At 37.2% G+C, this 27,890-nt stretch overlaps 3 protein-coding genes across 8 annotated transcripts in view; 2 read left to right on the forward strand and 1 right to left on the reverse strand.

The window, feature by feature from the left end:
* The window catches only part of Moe (moesin), a 33,524-nt gene extending 24,032 nt beyond the window's left edge, over positions 1-9,492 (forward strand). For all 3 annotated transcript variants that reach the window (XM_071708569.1, XM_071708568.1, XM_071708567.1), the window contains 7 exons: positions 2,043-2,165; positions 3,038-3,310; positions 3,773-4,102; positions 4,390-4,632; positions 4,811-4,986; positions 5,076-5,292; positions 5,491-9,492. In XM_071708569.1, coding sequence (XP_071564670.1) covers positions 2,043-2,165; positions 3,038-3,310; positions 3,773-4,102; positions 4,390-4,632; positions 4,811-4,986; positions 5,076-5,292; positions 5,491-5,655 — 1,527 coding nt within the window. In that variant the 3' untranslated portion in view covers positions 5,656-9,492. The remainder of the gene's footprint in view (positions 1-2,042; positions 2,166-3,037; positions 3,311-3,772; positions 4,103-4,389; positions 4,633-4,810; positions 4,987-5,075; positions 5,293-5,490) is intronic.
* A 1,061-nt stretch (positions 9,493-10,553) lies between these two features.
* On the forward strand, positions 10,554-20,821 carry Mekk1 (mitogen-activated protein kinase kinase kinase 4). Of its 3 annotated transcripts, none has more exons than XM_071708559.1 (18): positions 10,555-10,733; positions 11,954-12,091; positions 12,603-12,882; positions 13,089-13,280; positions 13,394-13,584; positions 13,646-14,125; positions 14,290-14,535; positions 14,748-14,972; positions 15,364-15,780; positions 15,992-16,105; positions 16,185-16,344; positions 16,411-16,867; positions 17,118-17,486; positions 17,607-17,794; positions 17,875-18,043; positions 18,125-18,247; positions 18,386-18,537; positions 18,748-20,821. In XM_071708559.1, the coding sequence occupies exons 1-18, from the start codon at positions 10,600-10,602 to the stop codon at positions 18,925-18,927; spliced, it is 4,215 nt and encodes a 1,404-aa protein (XP_071564660.1). In that variant the 5' UTR covers positions 10,555-10,599; the 3' UTR covers positions 18,928-20,821. The 3 variants fall into 3 exon arrangements, 2 of the variants coding, with proteins under 2 accessions (XP_071564660.1, XP_071564662.1); XM_071708561.1 differs by having other exon boundaries at positions 10,556-10,733; positions 13,712-14,125; XR_011718429.1 differs by lacking the exons at positions 18,386-18,537; positions 18,748-20,821 and having other exon boundaries at positions 10,554-10,733; positions 17,909-18,043.
* Positions 20,822-27,890, reverse strand: part of Chat (Choline acetyltransferase) — a 42,227-nt gene continuing 35,158 nt past the window's right edge. For both annotated transcript variants that reach the window (XM_071708573.1, XM_071708572.1), the window contains exon 10: positions 20,822-27,853. In XM_071708573.1, the coding sequence (XP_071564674.1) occupies positions 27,647-27,853 (207 nt within the window). In that variant the 3' untranslated portion in view covers positions 20,822-27,646. The remainder of the gene's footprint in view (positions 27,854-27,890) is intronic.

Raw genomic sequence — 27,890 nt, forward strand, 5'->3', positions numbered from 1 at the left:
GATGCATATACCTAAGCTTTTCAAATTTGTTTGTTTATTTGCAACGATATATTATACAATTATACAAGATATACAGCACAAAAAATAATATAAATTAGCGAAATTTATTTTAAAATTTAAATGAAGATAACAGAGAATGTCTTTTCTTTTTTCACACAAAAAGACAAAATTCGATAGGATCATATTAGACATCGCTTAAACGTTCGATCGAAAATTTTTACAATTTATTTAGTAGCAAAAGTTGCTTTGTCTTTTGCCATGTTTTGCCATTATAAGATATAATTTATCTCTTAACTTATCGCAGGATGATATAATTGGAATAATTGTTTGAATTATTATTTTATTATCTCTGTCATGTATTATAACTGTTTTATTTTTATTTTATTATCTTATGTCATGCAAGTCTCGACACAAGATAATGTAATAATCTCACGTGTGTTTTTTGAAACAATATTACTAGATGTGACGTACGCGCGAACTATGTTTTTGCTTCTCATACCTTTATGAAATAATATGAATCGCGAACGGTTCATTACATGTGTCTGGCAGTTGCTGTAAAAAAAGGATAGGATGACGTAGCGGAATAAAGAGTCTCGCGTCACCAAATCCTTTCTGCTTAATTTGATTTTCAGTAGTACAGGTATACGTTACATAATTACGCATCGCAATGCTATTCTCGTACATTACGCTCGAGATATCGCGGAAAAACGTGGTGTTAATTGTCGTTGCGATAGCTACCAGGAACGCCGCCGCGGTTCCTTATCTGCTGCAACATTTTTTTTATTCCTCGTTAATACACAGATAAGTTGCTCCGGTAAAATGCGAGGAGCACAAACTCGACGGAGTCGAGACTGTCGTCGTCGTCGTGACGCAAATTCTTTCGGCGGTACATCTGGATAAGACTCCCGCGAGAATGAATAATGAGTGACTAAGGCAAATGCATTCCTCGCGTACGAAATCGCTGCTCGAGACACTTTCGCGCTCCAATAACTTTCGCGATACTTATCATTTCGAGTGCCTTTAACGTAACACAACAAAACGCGATTGATGTATCACGATGAATCGAAAACATCATCTTCGTTCTTAGACAGATTGTCAGTTTCATTTATCGAGCTGTAACGGGAAATTCCGTTATCTTATAAAAATTTTATTATCAAATAAGAATTACTACAAAGACTTTATTTCTATTAATATAATAGAGCGTACCTTATTTTCTTCTATTTTTACAATAATACAATTACGTAATTACATTATCGTAGCGGCATAATGTTTTCAATTGGCATAAGAATTGTATGAAAGTTGAGACAAACAGTTTTTTGACTTTTTGCACAACTGCCAAACATGTGTATTCATCAAGGTAGATAATTAGAGTATTTCTACCGTAATCACACGTTTTCTTGTACGATGACGAACGATTTTTTAACTATCTGTATTTAAGAAATGCGGCGGTAGATACTCAACTTCGATCGTATCTACAATACTGATATCGCACGCATTACGTAATTATGATGAACTCCTTGATAAGAACGTTGACAATATAGCGCGAATATATATGTGACGAGGTATTACAATATGGAGAAGAATTTATATAAGTATAACGACATTTTTTACGAGGGAACAAAACTGAAATTTTTGATAGCGGAAACAGATATTCTAGATATCTTACTTTATTAATTTTTACTGCGATACAAAAGATGTATTAAATTAAATTAAAATATCTTGAAATAATTATATTAGTAGTGTAATAATATACTCTAAGACGTAATGTAAGATTAACATATCAATTTCCTTAATGCAAAATCACAACTCTTTTAATGAAAAATATTTTCCTGCTATTTCATGCAACTCATAATCTCATGTCTCATGTATATTTATCCATATGGACATGAATATCTTTACGTCACGAGATTTTTGTTTGTCCAACTATTATCTTATGACGCGACTCATAAACACTTTGCACGCTTTTACACGTTTGAGCGTCAAGTGTGATAAAGACGAGAGACACTTTCGACTGAGTCACTTATTTCTTCCGATATTTGCAGGTGATGAGCCAGGAAGTCAAGAAGGAGACTCCACTGCAGTTCAAGTTTCGTGCAAAATTCTATCCCGAAGACGTCGCCGAGGAACTGATACAAGACATTACGCTGCGACTTTTTTACCTCCAGGTAAAAAAAATTATTTATGCATTTTTCTCGTTTTCTTTTTCTCTCTCTTTCCACTCGCGATTTTAGTAACAATTTTCAATTTGGTACTTCTATTCTCGAAGTAATTCCGAAACTTATGATTGAGGTACAGAGCAAATTGATCTAACATAAAAACAATGCATCTCATTCATTCGTCGGTTGGATTATAAGCCATGTGCATCAGACTGTTCGTTTATCTGATTTGCTTCTTCTCGTCTTTCATCATTTCATCCTCGCGCCGAATACGCTTTTAATTTTTTTTTGCCCAGTTGAAACAGCCAGATACATCAGTGTTTAAGAATAACGATGTCTTGTGAAATTAGCGGAATTTTATTTATAATTTGGAATAATATTCATCTCAAACGATCGTAAAATAAAATCTTAATGTTTTTGTATATTAATTTATAAATATTTTATTAATTGCTTATAAAATAAGCCGCAATCTGATTATTGAATTTTATTACAATATACTAGCTTTTTCGCCCGCACTTCGCGCGGGCTCAAAGGCTCTTCCTTCTTTTCCCCGAACAGTAATATTTACTCCCAAAAAATTTTTTTTTTGAAAAAATGAACCTTTTTTAGACACTTTTGTATGGGGGCCCCTTGTCCCCGGGCTCAGACCCTTTCCCTAAACCCTCTACGGTCTAAGTTAGAATATCATGAGATAGTATACCAAATTTAATTGTTCTAATTTGAAAACTGTAGATTTGCCTAGCGGACAAACATACATACATACATTCATTTATATATATAGAAAGATTTACGTTAATCGATATTGCTGTTTAAATAATTAATTATATAGTAATACGTTAGTAATCTTAAATAATCGATATCAATATTTTAATTGATTGCAGGTGAAGAACGGTATTCTCACGGATGAAATATATTGCCCACCGGAAACATCCGTTCTGTTGGCTTCGTATGCCGTTCAAGCGAGACATGGAGACTATCAGAAGGGCAACCATCCCGCTGGCTTCCTGGCGAATGATCGGCTGTTACCACAGCGCGTTGTGGACCAACATAAAATGAGCAAAGAGGAATGGGACAGCTCTATTACAAATTGGTGGCAGGAACATCGTGGTATGCTGCGAGAGGACGCCATGATGGAGTATCTGAAAATTGCTCAGGTATCAATTCGCTGTTAAATAACGTGTACAAGAAAACCGAAATATATGGCGAAGACTTCAGGAGGGAATGGATATGACATACACGTCAATATTTATTTACCGATTGCAAAATTTTTTTAATTTTTTATTATTTACGTAAACTATATTAGAAATAATTTGTTTTTAGAAATTTTATGTAAAGCATTCTCGTTGGTGCTGCAATCCATTCCTGAAGGTCTGCGCATCTGTGTAACAGCAACGCGTTTTGATTATACTTTTTAATTACTCGTATAATATCGTATTTTAACTCGACATTTATTTACAAGATATTGGTTTTTAATCCGTCTTTTCGAGAATATTACGCAGACTCTATTTCTGCATTCGGAAATATTTTACCGTGCGAAAATTTATGGAATACTGCTACTCTTGGATTAGTATTACTGGTATCGTTTTAGTATTTTCCTTTATTTTTGCTTTCCGTAGGACTTAGAGATGTATGGTGTGAATTACTTTGAAATTCGCAACAAGAAGGGCACAGACCTTTGGTTGGGTGTGGATGCTTTAGGTTTGAACATCTATGAGAAGGACGATAAGCTCACGCCGAAAATCGGCTTCCCCTGGTCCGAGATACGGAATATCTCGTTCAACGATAAGAAATTCATAATCAAGCCAATCGACAAGAAGGCACCGGACTTTGTATTTTTCGCCGCCAGAGTCAAGATTAACAAGAGAATTCTTGCGCTATGCATGGGCAATCACGAGCTTTACATGCGCAGACGTAAGCCGGACACGATCGACGTGCAGCAGATGAAGGTAGGAATATTACGTTTATATCTGATATTGAGCCGCGAAATAAATAAAACATATATAATTATTGATGCATATACTTATCTAAAGCTGATTATATAACGTTATCGTTAACAATATTTGATCATCACTTTACGTAACCATTATAGCATATTGCATCTATCTAGAATTAAAATATTTTAATTTAACGATTAACTAAAGGCTGATTATATAATCGTTTAAGATTTACTTTAATTAATTATAACATATATTTTGCTTCTGAGATTGTAACGATTGTGATGAAATTCCTTCAGGCTCAAGCTAGAGACGAAAAAATGGCGAAACAGCAACAGAGAGAGAAACTGCAACTGGAGATAGCTGCCCGAGAGCGTGCGGAGAAAAAACAACAAGAATACGAAGAGAGGCTAAGAAACATGGCCGAGGAAATGGATAGGCGGCAGGCTGAGTTGAACGAAGCTCAGGAAATGATTCGGCGCTTGGAGGAACAGCTGAAACAATTGCAGGCTGCCAAGGAAGAGCTAGAGAATCGCCAGAAAGTGAGTCTATTTAACCATGATTTAAAGAAAAACTATATCACTACGCTACCAATAAATAATTAATGTCGTTTTTATCTTTTATCTAATTTACATAATTCCAATAATTACATATGTTGCTCAATGAATGTGTCTACGCACGCTTTTTTTCTCTGTAACCTGTGTGTTGCGTGTGACGTAGGAATTGACAGTGATGATGGAAAAGTTAGAACTGTCGCACGAGATGGAGGCTGCGGAGCGCGCTAAACTCGAGCAGGAGATAAGAGCCAAACAGGAGGAGGTACAACGCATACAATCCGAGGTGGAGGCTAAGGACGCGGAAGCTAGGAGGTTACAGGCCGAGTTCGAAGCTGCCAAGTATGAGCAATTTTCTTCTTTTTTCTCATTCTTTGTTTCTTAGTTGACATAATCGAGGATAATTGCATGTTTATCACTTGTTATGCAAGAATGAGACAAGAAGAAGCTGACCGACAATATCAGGCCAATCAGACTCCGCATCATCATCATGTCGAGGAGAATGAAGAGGGCGAAGAGGAAGGTGAAGACGAGGTTCCTCAAGGAGATGTTACTAAGGACCTCGCGACTGATGAGTCAATAATCGATCCTGTCGAAGAGCGACGCACTTTAGCAGAGAGAAATGAACGTCTCCACGACCAATTGAAGGTATATTTGATATCTGATTTCAATATATTTTATTCAGCTTTTCATTTTAAGCAACTTTGTAATTTTATATAGTTAAAACTTCTGCTTTTAACCGTTTATTCCTCTAGTAAAAAATCTGAAAATACGTTTATGCGATTTGACACAAACTTCACGAGAGATTTTGTATGCACTGCTATAATGGAACGCTCTCATTGACAGGCATTGAAACAAGATCTTGCCCAGTCGCGTGACGAAACCAAGGAGACGGTGATGGATAAGATTCACAGGGAAAACGTGCGCCAAGGCCGCGATAAGTACAAGACACTTCGCGAGATTCGCAAAGGGAACACCAAACGCCGCGTTGATCAGTTCGAGAACATGTAAATTAATGTGCGTGCATCTAATCACTTACCTTATACATGTCCTTTCCTACCTTCAATTTCTCACCTGACTTTGCGAAAGCGGGGAATGCAGTAAAATGCTAACGATAACGAAAAGAGAAAAAGAGAAGGCGATTAATAGAAGATAAGACAGGGAGAGAAATAGAGAGAAGTATAGATTCTACAATCAATGTATAAATAGAATAATTTGAATAACAACAGACATATATATTTCCGATCAATTAAACTTCAATCTTTCTCAACATTTGCGCGAATGACAACCGTGATTATCGTATAACGAGAATTATGAGCAATATTCCACGTTAGTTTGATGACGATTCTATACCTTTACGCAAAACCGATAATCAAAGCTCTCACCTTTTTTTGGTGAGAAACGCGACGAGAGCGAGTGACTCGCGTCGTCTTCCACGTATACTTCCATGTTAACGCTGCACGATTAGCGGAATCGTCACATGCCTCAGGAGCGCGAGTAAATTTTCTCGCTACTTCGCGCAGAAGTGCCTTGCTTGTGAAACTGATAGTTCCCCCTTACTTTAACTGTCTCCTAGTAGCAAAAACTAAGTTCTGAATATTATTATTACTCTAATAATTTAGCGTAACGATATTATCATTCTGGTTTCGACAAGATAAAAGGCACTTTGCGCCCAAGTGACAAGAAAATTTTCGGTATTGAATCAGTCCGTTACCGTTACTTAAACCTTTCTCTGCGCATCGATGGACCCAATATCTCGATCACCGAGGTGTCAGTATTGGTCTCGCCTCACAATAAGTATTACTGCCGGTCATTTATTCGTATCGCAAGATGCCGATCCTTCGCCGCTGATTATCTACCGGTGTCCTCCTATCCGTCACGTTCTTATCGCGCCGTCACGTATTGTCCGTCCTTGATAATGAGGATTCGCTTTCGAGAAGCCATCAAACGCTATGACTATCACTCGCATCTCGGCCGATGTGTCGCGACGGCAATCGCGGTCGTTACCTGTTTACGGACGGTTTTCTTCTATTTTGTACGCTTAATTCGGGCCATATTTGTAGACAGATTGTACGTTCGGAAAAGCTGCTCGACAGCCGCTAGTTGACCGGCGATATCTAAGTTAGGTACTACGTCGAACACCGACTATAGAGGAATCGAGATAAGGCACGTGGCTCATATTGTAGCGAGTTAGATAGAAATTTAGGCGTAATCCACCTTGAAGTTCGTATTGGGAAGCGACCGTTTCGAGCAAGGGGACATCTCACGACATCCAATTTTATTCGTCTTTTATATTAGCCTAGAGTCTTCTTGAACAATATTACTTATTGGTTAAGTATCTCGTGTATATGTTCAGAGGAAATCTTGGTGATCCTATGCGAACAGATATGAATCTTCGAAATCTATTCTTTTACAAAATTCAATACTTTAATTTACCCATTTCCAAAATTGCAATACTTTTAAGATAAATGTCTCGGTCGTCGTTTGTAAATCGCATGTCGCAGTTGTCCCCTCGCGCATCACACGCGAATCACTATTGCGGCGCAATCTGTCACTCCGGATTAATAAACGTAAGCGATTCAACACGATGGCATGGCCTATTACTACTGGTAAAACCGTACCGAACTATTTTCGTACGAGCGAATTTCGATAACACTTTAGCGATTTTATATTGAACACACTCGTGGCCTTTACTTGATATACATATAAGTATATAAATAAATATATATATCGAAGTACTATAAGAGTAGTACTAATATAATGACTAGCCGAGAGAGAAAGAAATGTAAGGATATCGCGCCATATAGAGAGAATTTGTTCTGCATACCTTCAACATAAGGTTGAACCGCGCGGTACTCGCCGAATGGCTTTAGCTACCAAGATTTCCGAAAGAATGAGGGAACGAGTGCGAGAGAGGGAGAGAATGTGATAAGGGAAATAATTAACCGTGTGAAAGAGAGTGAGAGTGAGAGAGTGAGAGAGAGGCCAAGTGATAGAGGAAACACATTTATGGCAATCATATGCCATTGTAATTTTTAAAATCTTTCGCCTTAAGAGAATATTCTGTATACACAACGGGATTACAACTAACGAAAACTCGAACCTCGAGACGCTGCCAATTTTTCATATGACGGAATGCAAAACGAAGAGCGATAGCGGAGTGATACGGATGAGGCGTATGTGTGAGCTTTACGTAGAAGAGAAGATCGCGAAGTAATGTAAACGATCGCGCCGTATCACGAAAGAGTTTGTACTTTGCTACATTACTATCATTATCCGCGCGTTACAATAATATGCGCGAAGCCGAAAGGAGGAAAAAGTACAGGAGTAATAATGCGATAGATATTTTTTGATTATATTTAATATTAAAAATTTACAAATTAGTAGTGTTATATTATTAATATTAATGTTTACAATTTAGTAGCGTTATTATTATTTTATTATTATTATGCAGGTAATATTGAACGAGAACTAAAGCATTTTATAGTCGTCAATTTATACTCTTAAGATAATCCAGCACGTAGATTTGGTCGTAGTTTACGGTAAAAAAAAGTTTACAGAGATACTTGAATAATGATCCAATCTTTTTATTCAAATTATGCTTAGTTGCTTTTTTTAAATCTATTCTATCTGCCTGCGGATTTGTAGGGGAATTTTTTCTACACGCTAATACATTGTATTTGAGAATTGTGATTTGATAAGAGTTATTTCCAAATTTTTCAAATTCTTTCCATTTAATAGTGTACAGATTTGTGACCAAATATACGTGTGAACGAAATGAGAAGCAAGATTATTACTAATTAAAGAGATAACATTTTGATAATCGACGAACGAATGATAGGCGAGAACAAACTTGAAAGTTCGTCTCGATACTTTTTGGCGATTAAACGCTTTGGCGAAACCGATGAATTTTTATTGAGACATTCCAGATAAATTTCCCGAAAAGAGGTTTTTTTCCCCCTCGATTTACTCGATATTCGATTCGAACTCTCGATTTGGAAATCGCACCTTGACCTTCTTCCTCTCTTCGCAAAATTTTGTGCTTTCACTTGTTCCCTAGAGCGTGCTTTTAATTCTAGGATGCTAAATCATTTATAAATCATACACGAAGTCAATTCAAACGTAGATAGAAACGAACTCTCGGATTCATTTATCACAACTATCTTTTAAATTGGAATGTAATGCGAATTAAAACTGTGGGTTTGCCCAATCGGCGTGAGAAGCGATATCTAGATCTTTTGGAAATAAAAAGATCTCAGATCTCGACGATTCGATGTCTGGGAAATTTCAACGAGAAGAACGGTCCGTTTAGAGTCACTTTTCTCGAAGGATCCTTGAAGCGCATCCTAGAGTTAAATAACGTTATCCAGTTCTTCGCACTCCGCTGCAGAAAGTAGATCTTAAAGTAGCGAGCCGTGTAGTCGTATGTCCCTCATGAAGGTACCCCAACACACACGTAGAAACGTGCACATGGTGCTGTAGCATTTTTTCCTTACTGGAACATATCGAAACGTGTGTATTTGGCGCCAAACATGCGTTTCATTCCTTTTTTTGTCTTCCTCCTTTCCAGGCTCTGAGACACAAAACTCGGTGGCGTTGCAATGAATAGAATTCAAACGCGTCCTTTTTCCGTTTCCTGCATCCGTGAGAGGATCCTCGTGTAGCAATGTTATAGAACTTAAACAAACCAGCGAAGATACGAGACATGTACACACGATGCAGAGATGCATAGACATTTGTATTTTAACGAAAACAATATTATTTGTTGGTGCGAGGATATAATGGAAACTTGTACTTTCCTGAGGAAGCTAGAGATTGTTTAAATAAAAAAAATCATATCAAACACAAGTTGAATGATGATCTGGCAGAGATTCTTAATGTCTTTAAATTTCAATACAGAGAATTGGAGAACGAGATGCCAAAAGCTACCGGGAAATCTAGTCATTTAAACAACAATTTTATTCCATTAACATATATTTTATTCTATCAATTTATAAAAATTATTTCTTTTTAGATGAAACATTGTATATGAAGAGTCAACATCTTTTCTTTGAGTCAACTTCTTTTCTTAACATTTTCGGACGTCAGGCAGAATTTTACGCTTAACCCGGGAATGAACGCCTGATTTTTTTGGCATAAATGGTCACCTGGGAAGATTTTTACAACCCAATTAAAAGTCATTGTTATTAATTACATTTTGCATATTTTTTATTGTTCTATAATTTATTAGTATTTGAGGACAATATGTATATGGAGATTTACTCAATGTTTTCTGAAAAAAGTAAAAGGAGAAACCAAAAAATATTTTAAAAAACAAAAGAAACAAAAATTACTGTGATATGAGTTTTATTTTTTTCGATACTATTAAAAATCAGGTGTTTCCAGGTTAATAACAATTTTTATGAATTTTATACATTTATGCTTTTATATAATTTTTAACCATGCGCTGATTACTATACAAATGCGGTTTTCTATCAAACCCGAAAACTTATTGCACATTATTACATTGATAATTCAATATTATATACCGTTTGACGTAAATAAGCTTCTTATAAAACTATGGAATTTATTGCGAAAAATATCATTCCAAAGTTCGAACTTGGACCTTTCTGCTATCCGAAACGAGAGCATTTGTTGAATAATAGGTGCTTCCATTTACATCAAAACTCATATAATTCTCACTTGTGACGTCGTTCTATCCTTTTTGGCAATTAATGAATAATAAAGACAGAATGACATCACAAGTGAGAATTATCTGAGTTTTGACGTAAATGGAAAGCACCTAATATCTCTCTTTCGAACGTTCAACCCTCGATTCTCGCGTGGTTCAAAAATTGCCGCGTTCGATATATCGGCGCTATAATCGATATATCGTCGGCGGCGCGCCGGCGCGCCGCGCCTGCGCACCGCAATTCACGGAGCCGTAGGTAGAAGTCGCAGAACGAACGACGAGCGATGAGTGGCGACGAAGACGACGTCGCGCGCGTTTCTCGTGGCGAGGTGACGATGTTGCGTCGGCCTAAGTCGAGTCGCGCCGCGAAAATCCCCGGCAACGGGTCCACCGACGACGAGGACGTCGATCACGCCAGGTGGGTGCTCGGCGGTGGGTGTCTGGCCAGCGACACGTGGCTCGACGCGACTCGCGACTCGCGACGGCCGGAGGGCTCCGGATTGACGGAACGACACCGGCGTGTCGCTCCACCGTCGCTATCGCCGAGGCGCTCTTTGTTTACATACTTATCGCGCGATGGCCGAATTTGACCGGTCAAACTAGATCCCGGCGGCTCGGCCAGCGCGCTGTTCGCGCCCGTCGTCAGCCGTCGTCGCCGGCCAGTCGCGACCGCGACTGATCCCGTGTTCCGTCGGCGACGAAGCGCCGACGATTTATCGCGCGAGACGATTATCGTCGCTTCTCTTTCGTCGGTTGCTGCGAACGAATTCGTGATTCCTTGTCGCCTTTTAATAATTCCGTGAAAAGAATTTAAATAAGATTTAAAGAAGAGTTTCTATATTCGCGGTTGTTTCTTGCCTTTTTCTGTAGTAGTAATGCTCGCACCAGAAAAAAGACCTTTTTATTTATTCGCACCAAACACCAATACTGTTTTATACTATATACATTTTGTATCTTTCAGATATCTTTCAGATATTGAATTATTGTAATAATTGTTACTTTGGCAGTAGCATACTTTTGTAAATATAAATGTTCTACTAATTATTTTATTTTTTAATATTAATTTTAATTTACTGTTATATTTTCTAATTTCTGTAGAATACCCCAGATAGCCCAAATCTACCAGAAACGGGTTTTGCAAAGTGTTCACTACAAATTCTGTTAGCAGCAAATCAGTAGAAACGCAACGGAATCCGCTAACAGAATTTGACGGCAGAGTGACTGCAGAAACCGAGCAAATTCATTTATTTCAATATTATATTATATATTTCATTTAAATGATTACGGAAAAATGACAGATTCTGCCCGGTTTTTTCTGTCAGATTACGTCGGCGGTTTTCGCGGGCAGAATATGAGCTTAATGGGAACGTAGTTGATGCCTGTCCATCGCAATATTCTGCTAGCGAACTACTAACATACTAATTCGCTTAAACGGAGTTGGATACTTTATTCATAACGCTTAGTATTTTCTCCGAAAAGAATCGCGCGTAGATCTAAAATGCGTGAGAATTTACGAATTCACGATAACGCTTTATTTCTGAAGCAACACGTCCCGTCTCTGCAAATTTCCCCGATGACAATCAGCGATAAACCTTCCGGCGGAAAAAACACACATTCGATTAAATATCTTGTTTGTAGTAAGGATGATTCAATCAGTCCGCCAAACGAGTTTGAAGAGTCGCTGCATACGATGTCGGATATTTACGGACAAACGCCGCCCAGGACACGTCTCAGTCGCAAGAAGAGGCACATGAAGCAGAAGCTCTCGTCGGGCAGGTGCGTGCAACGAAGCTGCAAATTAAATCCGCGCGAAGAATTGTTGGGAATACATACGTATAATTATTACGTATACAGATGCACTGCATTCGGCGCAACATTTTTTCACAGCTAAACATAAACGAATTTAACGAATAATTGTAATATATAAAGTGCTCTACATGCATTTTGCGATCTTAACCCTTCATAGCACACTGGTCGCCAAATTGACCAATAAGGAACGGTCAAAATAACGATCGTTAACGTTTTTCTCCTACCAACGAGGTTGGTGAAAAAAATAATTTAATATTTGCTTTCCGGGAGTCTCGCCCTATAAAGGGTTAAGACGGAAGATATAGAACGATTTCGGAAATTAGAAATTACATAAGAAAAATTTTCAACGTGTGGAAATCGCTTTTACGCTTCGCGGAAGAAGTTTTCGCGATATGAATCAAGTCGGTCGCTAATTTAATTGTCACTCTTGTGTGGCGACAAAGTGTGCGAACTATCTTTAGTCTTTTGTCAATTCTAGCGATCTCAAGTTAATAGAGAAAGAAGCCAGGCCAAGGACGGCTATCCACAGGCGCAACACCCTGGACACTATCATCTTCAACGAGATGTGCGATAAAGCTGACAAAGATAATGAGGACGAGACGAAGGAGGACACGAAGGAGGGTAGCAGGAAGTGCAAGAGAAGTTTGAAACTATTGCGTGGCAACGAAAGGGACCTGAAGCTCGACGTGGAGGCTGCCCACAATTATGCCGAGAGATACACCGGCGACGTGGCGGTATCGACGCCGAATCAAATCAAGGTTCGACAAGGCAAAGAAGTGATTTTAGAGTATTGGCCGCGTTTGGAAAACTCAACAGTTGCGCCTGTGATTAGTGTACATTTAAATCGATCAATCATCTGTTTTTCCTGGCCCGTCAAACTTTATGCTATCCCAACGCAGTCACGTTTTCACCTTTTTTGCGAACGTATTTGGCACATAGTCAAAAAATATGCTCTTCTTTTCAGGTCGAGACCAGAAATAGATTTCGCTGCCTGCGATCCAAGCCCGTTGACGTGGAGGAGAAGAAGGTGGAGCGTGAAGTCAGCGAACGGAGCGTGTTGATAAATGAGGAAAACTTGCGCGCGCAATCGCCAAGAACGCAAAGTTTGAGGGAGAGAGAAATCTTTCACGACACATTCTCTTTCTTAATTAAGTTGGTGAATATCTGATTACGAAATAAACTTGAGCTAAATCAAATGTACTTGTCTATAGAGTATATCGTATTTATATATTCTTTATTACTGATGAAATTATTTTTTTTGTTGAGCAGGGAAGTACAGAACGGAATTGTCGTCGCCAGATGAGTCACGAGGAGACTAGATGGCAAAACGAATTAAAGGATCTAATATGGTTGGAATTGCAAGCGCATCATGCGGACCGTAGTCTGATAGCGCAGGATGAATATCTATGCCGCCAACGAGAGGTGGTGGAGGGTTTACTTTCAGAAATAATGGAATATAGGTGAGCGGGGGCGTTTTCCTTGAAGGGAATCAATTTTGTGATATATAATAATTTTAATTAGGTATAAAGAGAAGAATAACAGCAGTTACACACCGATAGTGCTAAGAGAACGCAATTATTGCATTAGATACGATCCCATCGCGGACATCCAAGAGGGAGGCTCGAGTGTCAGCCCTGGCGACGTTATGAGTGATCGATCCACAAATTCCGGTTCAAGCGCTAACATTGAACTGAGTATATGCCCGGGTTGTCTTTCTATGTACTGCCGTGCGTGCGCCCGTGCGCAGGGAGAAGCATTGCAGCAGGTGGAAGGTCTGCTGGCTCGCTTGGAAACTGCGGAAGCCCTGTATCCATCCTCCCATGCGTTCGCCGTTAATTACCCGTTGTATAAGAGTCCAGAGTTCACTGATAGAGTAAAGGCTATGTGTCTCTGGTACAACATGACGAAACACCACCGGTTCAAATTGCTGATACTAGGTAGATTACTCATGATGCTGCACAGCAAAAAGAAACAGGACGAGTTTAACGACTCTGGGATCAGGTACGTTGATTTGAACTTTGCTTTGGCAATACTTTAAGACTATACTATTTGTATTTGAATTTTGTTCGGTTTGTAATGTGTTTAAAACAGAAGATACCTTGGAATTTCTCTTGATGTATGTACAGAAGCTTCGGAGTTAGGTAATCGATTGTTCTTATCTTTAGTTCGCGATCTTCAGATACTGTCGATTCCGCGGAACGACAATCCATGGTGCGATTTGAATTACCTCAACAGGACGAAACTTCCAGTCCCTCCGACAGTAATAACAGCAACAATTCTTCGATCGGAGGTTTATCATTTATATCGCAATCACTGCCACCTACTCCGGAAACTTCGTTCTCGTGTCCTGAGGACGAAAGAATCGATCGACTCGATTTCTACTTGGTAGAATTTGATCGACACGCTTATAGGTATGTGTTTTGATAAATATATACTTAATATATTAATTTCTGCTTTTAATTTAAATTTATTGGTAAATTATTTATTATTTAAATTATTAAAAAATTTCATGTATCTTTATTTTATTTTCAAACAATTAATTAATTAAAGTTTTAAGCTTAGTTATGACGGTATAAATACATGACACGAATTATATGATGACAATTTTTGTTTATCTGTTTAGAAAATACATTGAGGATGTATTGAAAACGAGAGGTCTCAGAAAGAGTTTGAATTTCCTGGATCGACTACATACATCTATATTGAGAAAAGCTAGATTAACTTTGGAGAAAAATGACTGTGAGGGATGCGATAGTAATGCAAATGAAGAATACGAAGGTGATAGAGAATTACGACGATATGGTATTTGGAGCTCTGAAGCGAAGGAATTGAATCTACCGTCATACAGGTGCGTGGAATTTCCAATTAAAAAGATTTCTTGATATTTAATATTTTTAGTTCAGGTATTGAAGAATGATTTGTTTTGTCTCAAAATTCTGATTTGGCACTCGAATTTAACACCAAATTTGTACTTTTACCAGATGAATTGAATTAAACTGAAAGGACGTAAATGTCTGTATTTTCAATGATACGCTTGAAGAAAAAAAAAGTGTAGACCATTTTTAAGCAATGTGCTTTCTCTTGTTTTTAAAAAATTTTTAAGTACACTCTGAAATAGCTTAGAAAATTTTCCTTGTTTGAATCGAATTCAGAAGCAGTGTTGAGGATGTTAAGCTATATGTTGCGCTATCTGTTAAAATAGATAGTTTGCTAAAATAATAGTAATATTTTTTTTCTAGGGCAGCTTTTGTGTTTCTCTCGCGTGTGCCTCTGGATGTGGTTCATGAATTTTTAAGGATGAGATTGGAGCAGAAACCGGAGCAGCCGAGTCCGTTGTCGGTTCGACAGCTCATGCGAGAGCTTCGCGAGGGTCTCAGGATTGCTTGCATCCATCGCGATCGATTCACCGCACACTCTTGTGCTGCCGTCGCCAGCGATGAAACTGGCTGTGAGTGTCTGTTCGAGGAGGATGTCAAGTACTTCGATGAGAGTCTGAGAGCCGTGTTCGAGGTGTACCTGGATTATCTTCAGCAGTGGGTGGACATGGTGCAACATGACAGTTTCCACAAAAATCTGATTATGGATGAGTGGTTGTTTGTCAAATCCATCGCTGGGAATATAAGCGATGGATACAAGATTGCTGGCGTGAAATTCTAGTGAGTATAATATCAGCTAGATATTTCTTATATCATTTGCATTGAGAAAATAATAGAATGAACTAAATAGAATTAATAATGTTAGTGTAACGTAATAATGACGAAAGTTACATTATTATTAAGTATTTTTTAATTCTTATATTTTAATTTATATTATTTTATATATTTGATATTGAAGACGTGTGTGTGTGTGTATGTGTGTTTCTTGCAGTAAGATTGCGCGTACGATGATTAAACAAGTGAATGAATTTCTCATCGAACGAACTCGCGAAATCCGGGAGAATGCGAATTCCGAAGAGAAAGAGGACGATGAGTTGTCAAGCAAGTAAGAGAAAATTTTCATTTATTCGTCTCTGCTTTAATGCTTTTGTAAACTGTTTTTTCTGTAGTGAATTAATGTTTAGATTCCATCTGATGTTTGTGGGCCGCGAGTGGCAAGGAATGTTTGTGGAGACTCGGGAGAAGATTGTGAAGAGTATCAATCTCGCCAAATGCTTAAAACATGACATCGAAAAATGGCCCGTTTCCGACCAGGAATTGGAAGAATCGTTAAAACTGTTGAAGGTAAGATTAAATAAACGATTATATGTATAACTGTTGAAAAGCTAACGTTTTTTTTTGGCGCTATAGGATATTGTCCTGGATTTGAGGCATCGTATAACAATGGTGATCGAAGATTTCCAAAGAGAAGCCAACGAAGTGGAGCAATCGAATACCGAGAACGACCAGATGCCTTTACGATCGAGAATCCGCGAGATTCTCCATCAAGCTTACAAGATGGGTTTCGATTTTCACAAAGAGATGTGCAAGCTATTTTCGCTGGAAGAAAAAGCCATTCTGGCGCGGGGTTTAGTATCATTCGCACTACTATGGATGGAGTTTGTGAGAACGCGATGCGAGCGTGGCCGCGGCTTGAGGCCCAGGTGGGCGAATCAAGGTCTAGAATTTTTAATAACGGTGTGCGAGCCGTACAACACGAAGCATCTCACCGATCAGGAATTCGAGGAGTTAAAGATGTGTATGGATCGCTGCATATCTCATGTGGTGGGAACCGTGTCAGTTACAGGATCGACGCCAGAAACAGAAAGTAATCTATAAATTTCCAATCGTTAATTTTAACTTTTTTATGATTAGTTTCTAAATGCCATTTATCTTTATGACTATAAGTTTAACAGAAATTATAAATATCAATTTTATTACTTTAGACGTCTGTTTCGTTATTTAAATTTACTAAAGTTTTTGAAACTTTCTAAATGAATAATTTTGTCCTAAAAATCAAGTTTAATTTGATTAAATGAATAGATTTTGTTACGATCATTAGCAATATTTGCTTTCAGACTTAAGAAAACTGTCGCGATCAAGAGCTTCATCGCCGTCGCACCATGGTCGCCCTAGAACCGCGAGCATCAGCATCTCTCAGAAGCCACGGGACGCTTTGAAGTCGCCCGAACTTTCAGTCAATGCGAAGAAAGGTAATTCGCCGAGCATGGTTGACGGAAATCTCGCAGTGACAATAAACACGCCTGAGCGAGGCACGCAGAGGCACGAGAGGGTTATCCGTGCTCTCAGGAAAGTGGAGAACGAGCTCGATGAAAGATTGCGGAGCCGGGAACTCATCGGACAAGTCATCGACAGGAAAGCAGTAGATAGAGTTCACATTAAGGCGAGACGAGTTACGTTCACGTGGCAACGAGGTATTAAAATAGGTATGTTTTACGATCACCTGAAACACGTAAAAGAATTATTTATTGTATTAATAGATAATTAACTATAATATATTATAATTTTTAGTAACAATATTTTAATAAGTGAATTTTATTATGCAGGTCAGGGAAGGTTTGGCAAAGTGTATACCGTGGTGAACAATCAAACCGGTGAATTGTTGGCTATGAAAGAGGTGCAACTGCAACCTGGCGATTGCAGAGCGATCAGGCGTGTCGCCGAGGAATTACAGATATTCGAGGGAATCCAGCATCAGCATTTAGTGCGATATTACGGACTAGAAATTCATCGTGTACGATAAACATAACATAGTTGTTGTTACGATATATCAACTCGTGATTATTGCGTTATTGCGATAAATTTCACTTTTAGGAGGAGATGTTGATTTTCATGGAATTTTGCGCAGAGGGAACTCTCGAGAGCTTAGTGGCAGGTAGCGGTAATGGACTGCCGGAATCATTGGTCAGAAAGTACACTCATCAGCTCCTTTCAGCTGTGGCAGCGCTGCACTCTCACGGAATAGTTCATCGAGATATCAAAAGTAGTTACATTTGAATAAAATAATCTCTTGTAAAATTCATGCTATTTTTATGCATTATATAATATTTATTTCTTTCCGTAGCTGCAAATATTTTTCTAACAGACGAAGGTAATTGTCTGAAACTCGGCGACTTCGGTAGCGCAGTGCAGATTAAAGCACACACAACTATGCCTGGGGAACTCCAAGGCTTTGTCGGTACTCAAGGTTAGTATTTTAATTGTTGTGTAGTAAAATCTCATAAATTTATTGCAACTGATTATATAATTGCGTTTAAAAATTTAACAAACTGTTCAAAGACTTCACAATTCTTGTATTTTTAATTATCTCTTTAATTTTTTAAAGCTTATATGGCACCAGAAGTATTTATGAAGTCTGAAAGTAGTGGACACGGTAGAGCCGCCGATATCTGGTCGGTAGGCTGTTGCATCATCGAGATGGCGAGTGGAAGACGGCCTTGGTCAGATTATGATTCAAATTATCAAATTATGTTTAAGGTAATTACAATTAAATGCATTATTATAAAGTTGAAAAGTAATTATTTTGATGGTTTGAAATAACGATAAGATAAATGAAGATTAGGTGTTTAAGAATTCAGAATTGAATCTTTCTTCTCATATTTTTATTTTTTTAAATCGAATTTTAAATGTTATTGAAATTTAAAATATTAATTAACTAACTCGAGATTTTTTGCTTTTTATGCCAAGGTCGGAATGGGAGAAACACCAGCCCTTCCGAAAAATCTTTCCGCCGAAGGTATAGACCTCGTGAAGAAGTGTCTTCAACACGATCCGAAGAAAAGGTTGACTGCAAATAATCTCCTCGCGCACTCTTTCGCGCGTGGAGAGTACGAAGATGTTAACGCTGATTTAACGATGCCGCGTTAGAGTTATCAGGCGGATGTAAGTACTCACGAATTTTAATCTTTTAATTTTTTTAAATAATAATTATAATCTTTTTCTCATCGATCGAGCAAGATATATCATAAGAAAAATCAAAATAAGACAAAGTCAATTACTTGTGATCTGTGCGAAGATATAGTTTGCGGTAAAATCGCTAAGAAGAAAAGATTTCAAACGGAATTCATATGACGTTCAATCTAGAGAGATAATATTCATATCTATGTTTCTTGTAGTACACGATCTCCGTCAGAGATGCAAAACTGGCTTTTGCATTCGTACTTAATCGGTAGAACTGTTCTACTCATTTGTTATATTGTATTATTTGAATAATAACGAATTTTCGGGCGCTTGCACTAGTGCACACTGAGTGCGCACTAAGGCTTGTTCTTAATCAATTGTTATATTTACAGATCATCTTAAATACTTCTTAGTCTGTAAAATGATTTGTACAGCATCCATATAAGATATTACAGATTGTTTTATTGGCTAAAAAGTTTTTAAATGTGTATTTAACGACTTTAAATATAAGAATAGATTATAAACAAGCCTTAGTACGCACACAGTGTGCACTAGTGCAAGCGCCTGAATTCGCTATAAGCTCTTCTGAGCAATCAATCATCAATCCAATGTGTTTTATTCAGCTTCAACGGCACTGTTTAAACATAATATTATGTTAAATATAATAGCCGGTAATATTTGCGGCAGGCTATACAAAGAAACAAGGCAGTCTGAAAATATTTTATCTACTGACAAAATCAGTGTAACATATAAATATTATTGTGATCATGTTACTTAAGCTTAATTATATAGTGCTTCCCAAAGTACACTTTCTTTCCATTACAATTGTTAAATGATGAGGCTAAAGATTACTAGAAACAAAGTTTTTAGCACTGAAAGTTGTAAATTAGATATTGATGTACATAGGTATGCAAAAAAATGTAAATAGCAAAATTTAGTTTTACAATTAATTTGAAATAAATTTTACAAAATGCCCCTAATATATATAGAGAATCTTAGTAGATTCAATGATAAAAAGATATGTAATGTTAAAGATTAAAAATGTTATTATTAATAGTGGCGTCGATTTAATGTTTGTGAATAAATTCAATGTAGTTTTACACCAGGATTACCCTGGTGGGAAGAAAGTGCAGCTTTGGAATATCCTTTATGTCTTTTATGTGATTTTTATGTGAGTTAGCTACACTAGAATAACTTGAATAATTTGAGCTAAAAAATGAAAGACTCCAAAAGCGTTGCAACGAAATGTAATTAATTTCGATTGTCATAAATGATCGCATGTATAATTTTTCACTCATTGTCAGTCGAGTGGTATATGTTTATAAAGAGTATGGTGTTTAAGTATATATAAGAATGCAGTGAAAAATATACATCTCTTTTCATTTTTATCTAAAAATATACCTAAAAATATATATACAAAATATAGTTTTATAATACTTGCATTTATCGTTTATATAAGCTTTAGCATAGTGCTGTGTATTCCTTATAAATGTATGACTGATACAAACGATAGAGGCAAGATACTTTACATTCCGAGGATTATATCCACACCTCACCTCAATTAGTATTAAATGCGGCTGTCCGACACTCACATTACGTCAAATTTCGCATTTTCACCTGGATGTTTAGGCATTCGTGTTTAGTGCTAGTTGCGACCTAAAAAGAGGTGTGATTAATTGTAAACGTTGTTCTAAGGCACCTTTTAAGGTACAATAACGGCAGCTTCATGCATGCGTGTCTTATGCCTATATGTTATACGTATAATTATTTCGTAGACGAAATGACTTGTTACTATTATAGAATGGATATTCTATTTTAAATAAAATGACGAACAATAAAGAAAAGACAACGAACAACCTGATATATTCCGATGGAGTTTTATTTCTGCACGAGGAAATGTACACATGTGATACAACATACTTTGACATGGGTCAATTACTTAGCGGAGGTATGCTGTGTATGCTTTCCGCGCGAACGGTAAGCCGAGTGTATTTATTTCGTTTATCTATCGAACGTTTTACGCACGAAGGTATATATAACTTATGCCACGATTTTTAATTCTTATCCGAGCAATCTCTTTTATCTCTTTAGAAAGATCAATTACGCTCAAGGGTTCAGTTTATTTAACAGAAAAATATTTTTAACAGATCTGATTGAGATAATAAATAAACGTGAGCAAAAAGATCGAACAATCTTTCACTTACGAAAACGAAGACAATCTTTCAAATTAAATAGAAAACTTTAGATGCTCGCACAAGAATTAAAATCAGTTGTACATGATCTAAAAGTAAAGAAAACTCTATGCAAACTGAAGGAATTGTTTAAACTACCTATCAGACTTCAAATATAATACCATCGAGTTTTGAACATATTTGCGTCAGAGTCTTTGTTACATACGCTTATGTATGAACTATTTCATACGTAACGTTAAAAATATAATTAGAAATTATAGTTTGTCTTAACTTTTCAGTTTATGGTCTATCGGACCTCGTTCTTGTTTTATATATATGTATTTCTTTATTATTATTATTATTACCTATGTTCAGTTTTACGACAAAAATTTAACTTTTTCCTCTAGATTTATTATATGAGAGAGATATAAAGAAAATAAAAGGAAATCTGAATTAATTATATATATATATATATGTAGAATTTTTTGGACAGCAGAGTTAATAACAATGTTAATACATTGTGCAAAGAATTGAAAGTATGAAATAAAAGACCGAAATAAAAAGCTATAATTTATATTACATAAGGAACTGAAGTCAAGGATTAACTTGAGTCAATCCTCAAAAATTGGCTCCGGACAACCGTACTAGTCAGACATTAAAGTATATTATATTATAATGTAACATTATTCTTATGTGTGCCCTGATAATTCTCGTTTCAACTATAGCATCTATACTTCGCATCTACACTTGCAAGATTCAAGCACTGACCGAAGAACCGAAAGCTTAATAATATACAATATATATATATATATATATATATATATCCACGAAGTCTTCAATAAACACTTCAACAACGATGAAAGCTACCTTCGCCTATATAACGATTACGAGTCGCATGCGTGAATCGTCACGTTTTAAAGTAGAAAAAAAAAGAATCGTTTCTATTGATGCCTAAGAATGCAATTTGCTATGAATGTACTTTGTTCAAGTTGTCACAAGATGAGTCCTACATCTATTAACATTACAACGCTATTTTCACACGAATACGCTACAATTATATATTAATACTTTCATTTTTGTTGCGCTTCTTATCACCCTGCGACGCTAACATTAACAGTCTTAACGCATAGTTTAAAATGTGTATTCTAATAACCAACACGTTTGTGGAAACAATAATTTCCATACGTTTCACAAACTAGACACCGATTTCACATAGGATTAATAGCTTTTTTTGGAGCTACGAGAGATTGATCCTTAAATACTAATCCAGATTATATTACCAATCTAAATGCAGTTTCAAACGCGTGCTATTTTCTGTTCATTATATATTTTTATTGCTTTGGTCATCTGCTTACTCCAGAAATATATATTTTATACCTGCCTCACTATACTTTCAACATTAAATACATATGAGTTTCATATTTAATACATATTTAAATCAATGAATTAGTTACGAATCAATATTTAATGTCGTTTTTGTGTTTCCCCAACAATATTTATCAATTTACGTGGAAATTATTTGACGTTTCAATTAATTATTGACTAAGCGAAGGCATTATTGTGTGTGTGAGTGTTTAAAAAGTCACGAATTAGAATCTCTGTTGCGATTCACGCGATACGAAACACCCCAGAAACAACGAATAGTATAACGCACCGATATATTTCTATTTGCTACTTAGAACTCTCGAGTTATATCGTAATTACATTCGTAAGTGCTTCTAACGATTTATCAGGATATGTGATTATATCCCAGAATAAGATCGTCGCTACATTGGCTTTCGCCTGATATGCATATGATATTCTTGGCCGCAAAAGTGCGATCACAATTGGTTTCGCGATATGTATAAGTAAAGTATATATATCTCTAGTCATACTTCCTGGCTTTAAACTATGCAGTAATAGTAGCGGTATTTGTATGCCTCTTTCTTAGAATCTAATATAGAACACCTAGCGCGCGCGTACATCGTACTTGTACAGGATGCAATTGAAACGGACGTAGGTCGCGCGTCGAAAATATATGTATAATATAAACTCTGCAATTATAAACCCAAAGACTCATCCAATATTCGTGCGGTTCACCCTGACGAAAAAATTTCTCATATTTTCTCAGAAATTTTGTAAAAATTGAGACTTATGAAAAATTCTGAAAAAATATATTAAATTTCTCCGATATTTTTAGAAATAATTAGATGTGGATTTTCGGAATATTTCAGCATCTGTATCTATGAAAATTTCTGATAAATTATACAAATATTCTCATATTTGTTTAGATTTTTACAAAAATGTATTGGCGGGAAAAAATTGAAATATTTTATTACTTTGTTCTGAAAAACGTTTCAATTCGTATAAAAAATCTGAAAAATTTTGAGCATTCTGAGAAAGTCTGAAAATTTTTATAGAAATTCTGATTAATAATATGAAAAATTTTGACATTTTTCCACCAGGGCAACGATTTCGAGAAAGCGCTTTCAACGGCGTACGTTTTGACCGTACCCTGCATATGCGAAAACACGTTTGTACCTTTACCTTCAGCAGCGGAGGGCCGAAGCTTGCTCCCTTTTCTTCGATATGACTTTCGACCAATGCTGTAAAAACGCGGGCGTCCGTTGTGGACAACGTTTCGCGTTCTTACAACACCGATGCGTTTCGAAATTCGTCGGAAATTAAAGGAAGTGCCTCGACGCTCTCCGCCATCGAACGTACACAAAACAAAAATAATGCTGTATTAACAGCATATATTAGATCTAATTGGCAATAATCTTGTTAATTCAATAACAGTGAAACAAACACTTATTTTATTAAAACAAGAGCATGACGTATTGAATTAACAAGATGATTTCCAATTAGATTAATACTATATTAATAGATACAACATTATTTTTTCTATGATTCTCGAATGCGCGCGTTGTCGTAATATACACGTATCTTCTTTTCTGTTCCTTTCACTAACAATAACGAGGCACCGTGCTCTCTCGTACTTTTCGCGATTAACTTCCGTAAAATTCGTGTAACTCTAACATAACAACAAATCGAATAATGATAACATAGATAAAGCTCAACAAGGAAGAACTAGAACGACGCGGAATTCCTTCAGGGCTAACTTAGGAATACGAAAACTGTCCGTAACTTTTAATTGCAGATCCACCGACCCACTTTCTTTAAGAACCTAACAAATTTAACGTAATAAAGCTAAAACTCGAGTCCGATGACTTCATAAAATATGAATAACACGAATAAATCTATCGCATTTAACGTTAACAATACTTTTGCAAGAACATGAGATACGAAGATGAGGGAGATGCGATATATAACAAAGTCGCAGGTAATTTTTTTACTTTCAGACGCGCAAGAAATCGATCGTGACAGGTCAGTATTGATGAAATGACAGATCGCGATAAGATATGATAACAGATCGAAAATTTTCGATACAAAGTATCTTTTTTTTTGTGTACGACAGTGCATTATTTTTTTCATACGAATCTGACGATGGAAAAGCCCCGTTCAAAGCCTCTCCCATTTTCCCACATTTTTTCTAGCAATTAATTATATCTTAATTAACTAGAGGAACTATCGAGAAGCTAACTAAACGTTGATATCTAAAAACTTTAGCTTACAGCCGCGACTTTATCTTATAGAGATGATGCCTCTCGATCAATCGCTGTTACAACTACACACAAGCACACGATGCTATTGATAACAGCAATATCCCAGTACGAGAGGACAAGGCGAGCGCGACAGATCGCCTAAAATTACCTAAATCGCGGAGTCGAAGAAATGCGGATACGCCTCTGTATCCAACGAATCAAACATATATTATATATTGTTCAGAGAAATGGGATCATGAGATGTATAATGGAACGATACTACGCGTATATATCTGATATCTGATATGTATGTGATATTTATAGATAGATATGCGATAGATTTTCATAAAGGCATAATCTTTGTGAAGAAATATAGGATATCTCGTTCCTATCATATTATTTTTCATATAGATTCTTCAGCTAATTTAAAATTAAATTTTTTAGCGAAACATTGAGAGGGATCGTCGCTTTATCGCAATCTATAGATAAGCTTTTAACGTTGCAAAACAAACTCAAGCTTCTGTTAAAGTTAAGTTTATTTAAAATTAATTGATCTTGTTATTTACCTTCCTTCGCTGAAACTAAGTTCGCGTCATTTATCTTTAATCACTGATTATTCAAGAGCTATAAGTGCCTTGATATGGAAAAATAGACTTTTTAAACGAGTTAAAGAGTTAAATAACATAGAAATGGGACACTTTGTATATTCTTAAGAATTCTCATTTAGAAATTCTCATTTGGCTCTCTGTCATGATCCCATTAAAATGAACAATAATACGTAAATATTACCAGATCTAGCGCGAGCGTAACAATGCATGAGAATCGCGTCGGGCGATAAATTTATCTAAATTGTGCAGAGTCGGAGAAATCTGTTTCCTCCCGTTTTTCGTGAGATCAGTATATACCAAGATTTGGGACCGATATCATCTCGAAGTTCACCTTCTTGTGTTTGAGGCATTAAAATCCGATCTCAGCAGAATTATATCATACTATACAGCTACCATTATGTTACTTATGTACAGATTATCCCAAAATGACTGCATGTCTTTTTCCGAATCTCTCGCCGATTTGGAATCAACTTTTCCTTAACAAAAATGTGATATTTCTGATTTCCGATCGATTAATCTTGGAATCCTAGCAAGCTAAACTTTAGGATAAAAAATAAATGATCAATTATACAGATTTTGGTCATTTATTTTTTATCCTAAAGTCTTTAGCTAGCCAGGATTCGAAGATTAATCTATCAAAAACCAATAAAGATAAATAAAATTTGGAAAAGTGATAACTTCCATCAACATTTTCGCCAAAGAAAAATTGTTTTCCGAATTGGCCAAGGAGATTGCGATTGAGAAAACGTTCAATAATCCTCCGAGAGAAACCGCACAAATATTGTTACATATTAATGACACATACATAATCACTATTACGTTAATTACACGTGCGACTTTGTCGAATCAACCGTATGTATATAGTTATAGTCTTATCGGTCGCAAACCCTGGCACGGCACGGGGTAGTCAGCTATGGTAAATCGTAGGGGGAGTAGAAGAATAGCGCGATAGACAGATAGAGCTATACCGTCGACGATCGATCGGCTCTTGACGAAGTCGAGCGATGCGATCCGCCGACCTACCTAAGAATTGGACAAGAGTTTACTGTGCGGGCGCCAACATACGTACGATTGGCCACATTTAGAGTGTTTCTGCGATGGACGAGTCCCGCGCGCTGGAAAGTTGTAATAACTGGTAATAACAACTGTAATAACTGTTGCGAGAACTGTAATAGCAACCACATGGAATGACAAAAGTTCAAATTGGATTCCTAAAAAGAAGACTGGGGCAAGTCGGTCGTTTGCGAGAACGCGAGCAATGAACAGAGCAAGAAGAGCGAATTGAGCTTTATCTTCTGGGTAAACTTCAAGCTTTATCCTCTTCGGAAACTCGATTGGAGAAAAAGATCTGGTGATGCGTTATCTTTCTTCGACTTTTCGACCAAGAGTACGTAGTAATTTTTATCGTTTCAGCGATTTTTCCAGCGCCCGGGCATAACGCTCGAAGAAACTTTATTCTTCTCTCTCTCCTGGAGCGGACTAGAGTTTTAAAACGACCGATCGATCTATAACATACGACGCCTACTATACGACTACTGCTGAAGGATTTTTAATTCGCTGTCACTGCGAAGATTATGTAAACGCTCAAGTGTGTGTGTGTGTGTGTGTGTGTGTGTGTGTGTGTGTGTGTGTGTGTTATGTGTATGTGTGTGTATGCGTTTTGTACATATTCTTTTAGAAAACAGACAACGAGAGATTCGCTAATACCAGCCCATACAACGAAGGACACCTTAAGAACAAGCGCGCTTCGCCGACGCTTCTCCTCTTCGCTAATTTTCCTCTCTCTCTCTCTCTCTCTCTCTCTCTCTCTCTCTCTCTCTTTGTATATTCTCCAGAGATTATACAAAGATTAAACCAAAAATATACCTAAGAAGTTGTGCGAGAACGAGTTGATAAATCTCTCTTGGGCTACGTCTACGCTCGCGTTGCTCAATTCATTACGCGACAATTAAGTTATACTTTCATACATGACTTCATGCAAGGGTGCTTCGAAAGTCGTGCTGTCCACTTCGTTCGAGACGGAGTAATCGACTGATCTATACCGCGGGAAATTAAACGATGATATGTGAGGAATGCCGCTTCGTATTTACGCGACTTCTCGAATGGAGTACGTCGAGAGACATATGGTGAACGAAGGAAAGTGTTCCTCGACGCCATTCGATCGTGCATCTTACGGGTCCGATCTGCGTTTCGAACCACCGCATCGTGCGATGCGCGAAGCTCGACGATCCTCTGTTTCACCCCTTCACGTTTCCCCGCCGGGATCAGCTTTATCGGAGAATCTGCGCTGCGTTTCGCGAGAAGCTGTCGCTTCGCGCGTCTATTACTTCTTCGAATTCTTTATCATAGCCGCCATGTCCCGCAGGCTCTGCTCTAACGTTTGCGCGAATTGCATCGCGCTGGTCCTGCCGTCGCTGTGGAAGGCCGAGACCGAGAAGATGAAGCCGTTCTTCCTCACGTTGTAGGCGCACCCGTAGCCGTCCGGCACCACCGGCCCGTATCCGGCGATCACGTCGTTTTTCGTCGTTACCTGCGGGACAGATCTTACCTTCATTTCAAGCGTCACG

Source organism: Temnothorax nylanderi, unplaced genomic scaffold (assembly GCF_030848795.1).
Source record: "Temnothorax nylanderi isolate EJ_2023f unplaced genomic scaffold, tnyl_v1.0 TNYL_tig0069_pilon, whole genome shotgun sequence".
NCBI classification, from domain to species: domain Eukaryota; kingdom Metazoa; phylum Arthropoda; class Insecta; order Hymenoptera; family Formicidae; genus Temnothorax; species Temnothorax nylanderi.

Bases quoted from the DNA above. Each gene is read 5' to 3' on its own strand.
- Mekk1 (XM_071708559.1), top strand. From the start codon at position 10,600: ATGAGTGGCGACGAAGACGACGTCGCGCGCGTTTCTCGTGGCGAGGTG. The intron at 12,883-13,088 runs GTTCGACAAGGC...TCTTCTTTTCAG, and splicing joins CGACGCCGAATCAAATCAAG to GTCGAGACCAGAAATAGATT. The intron at 18,248-18,385 runs GTTAGTATTTTA...AATTTTTTAAAG, and splicing joins AGGCTTTGTCGGTACTCAAG to CTTATATGGCACCAGAAGTA.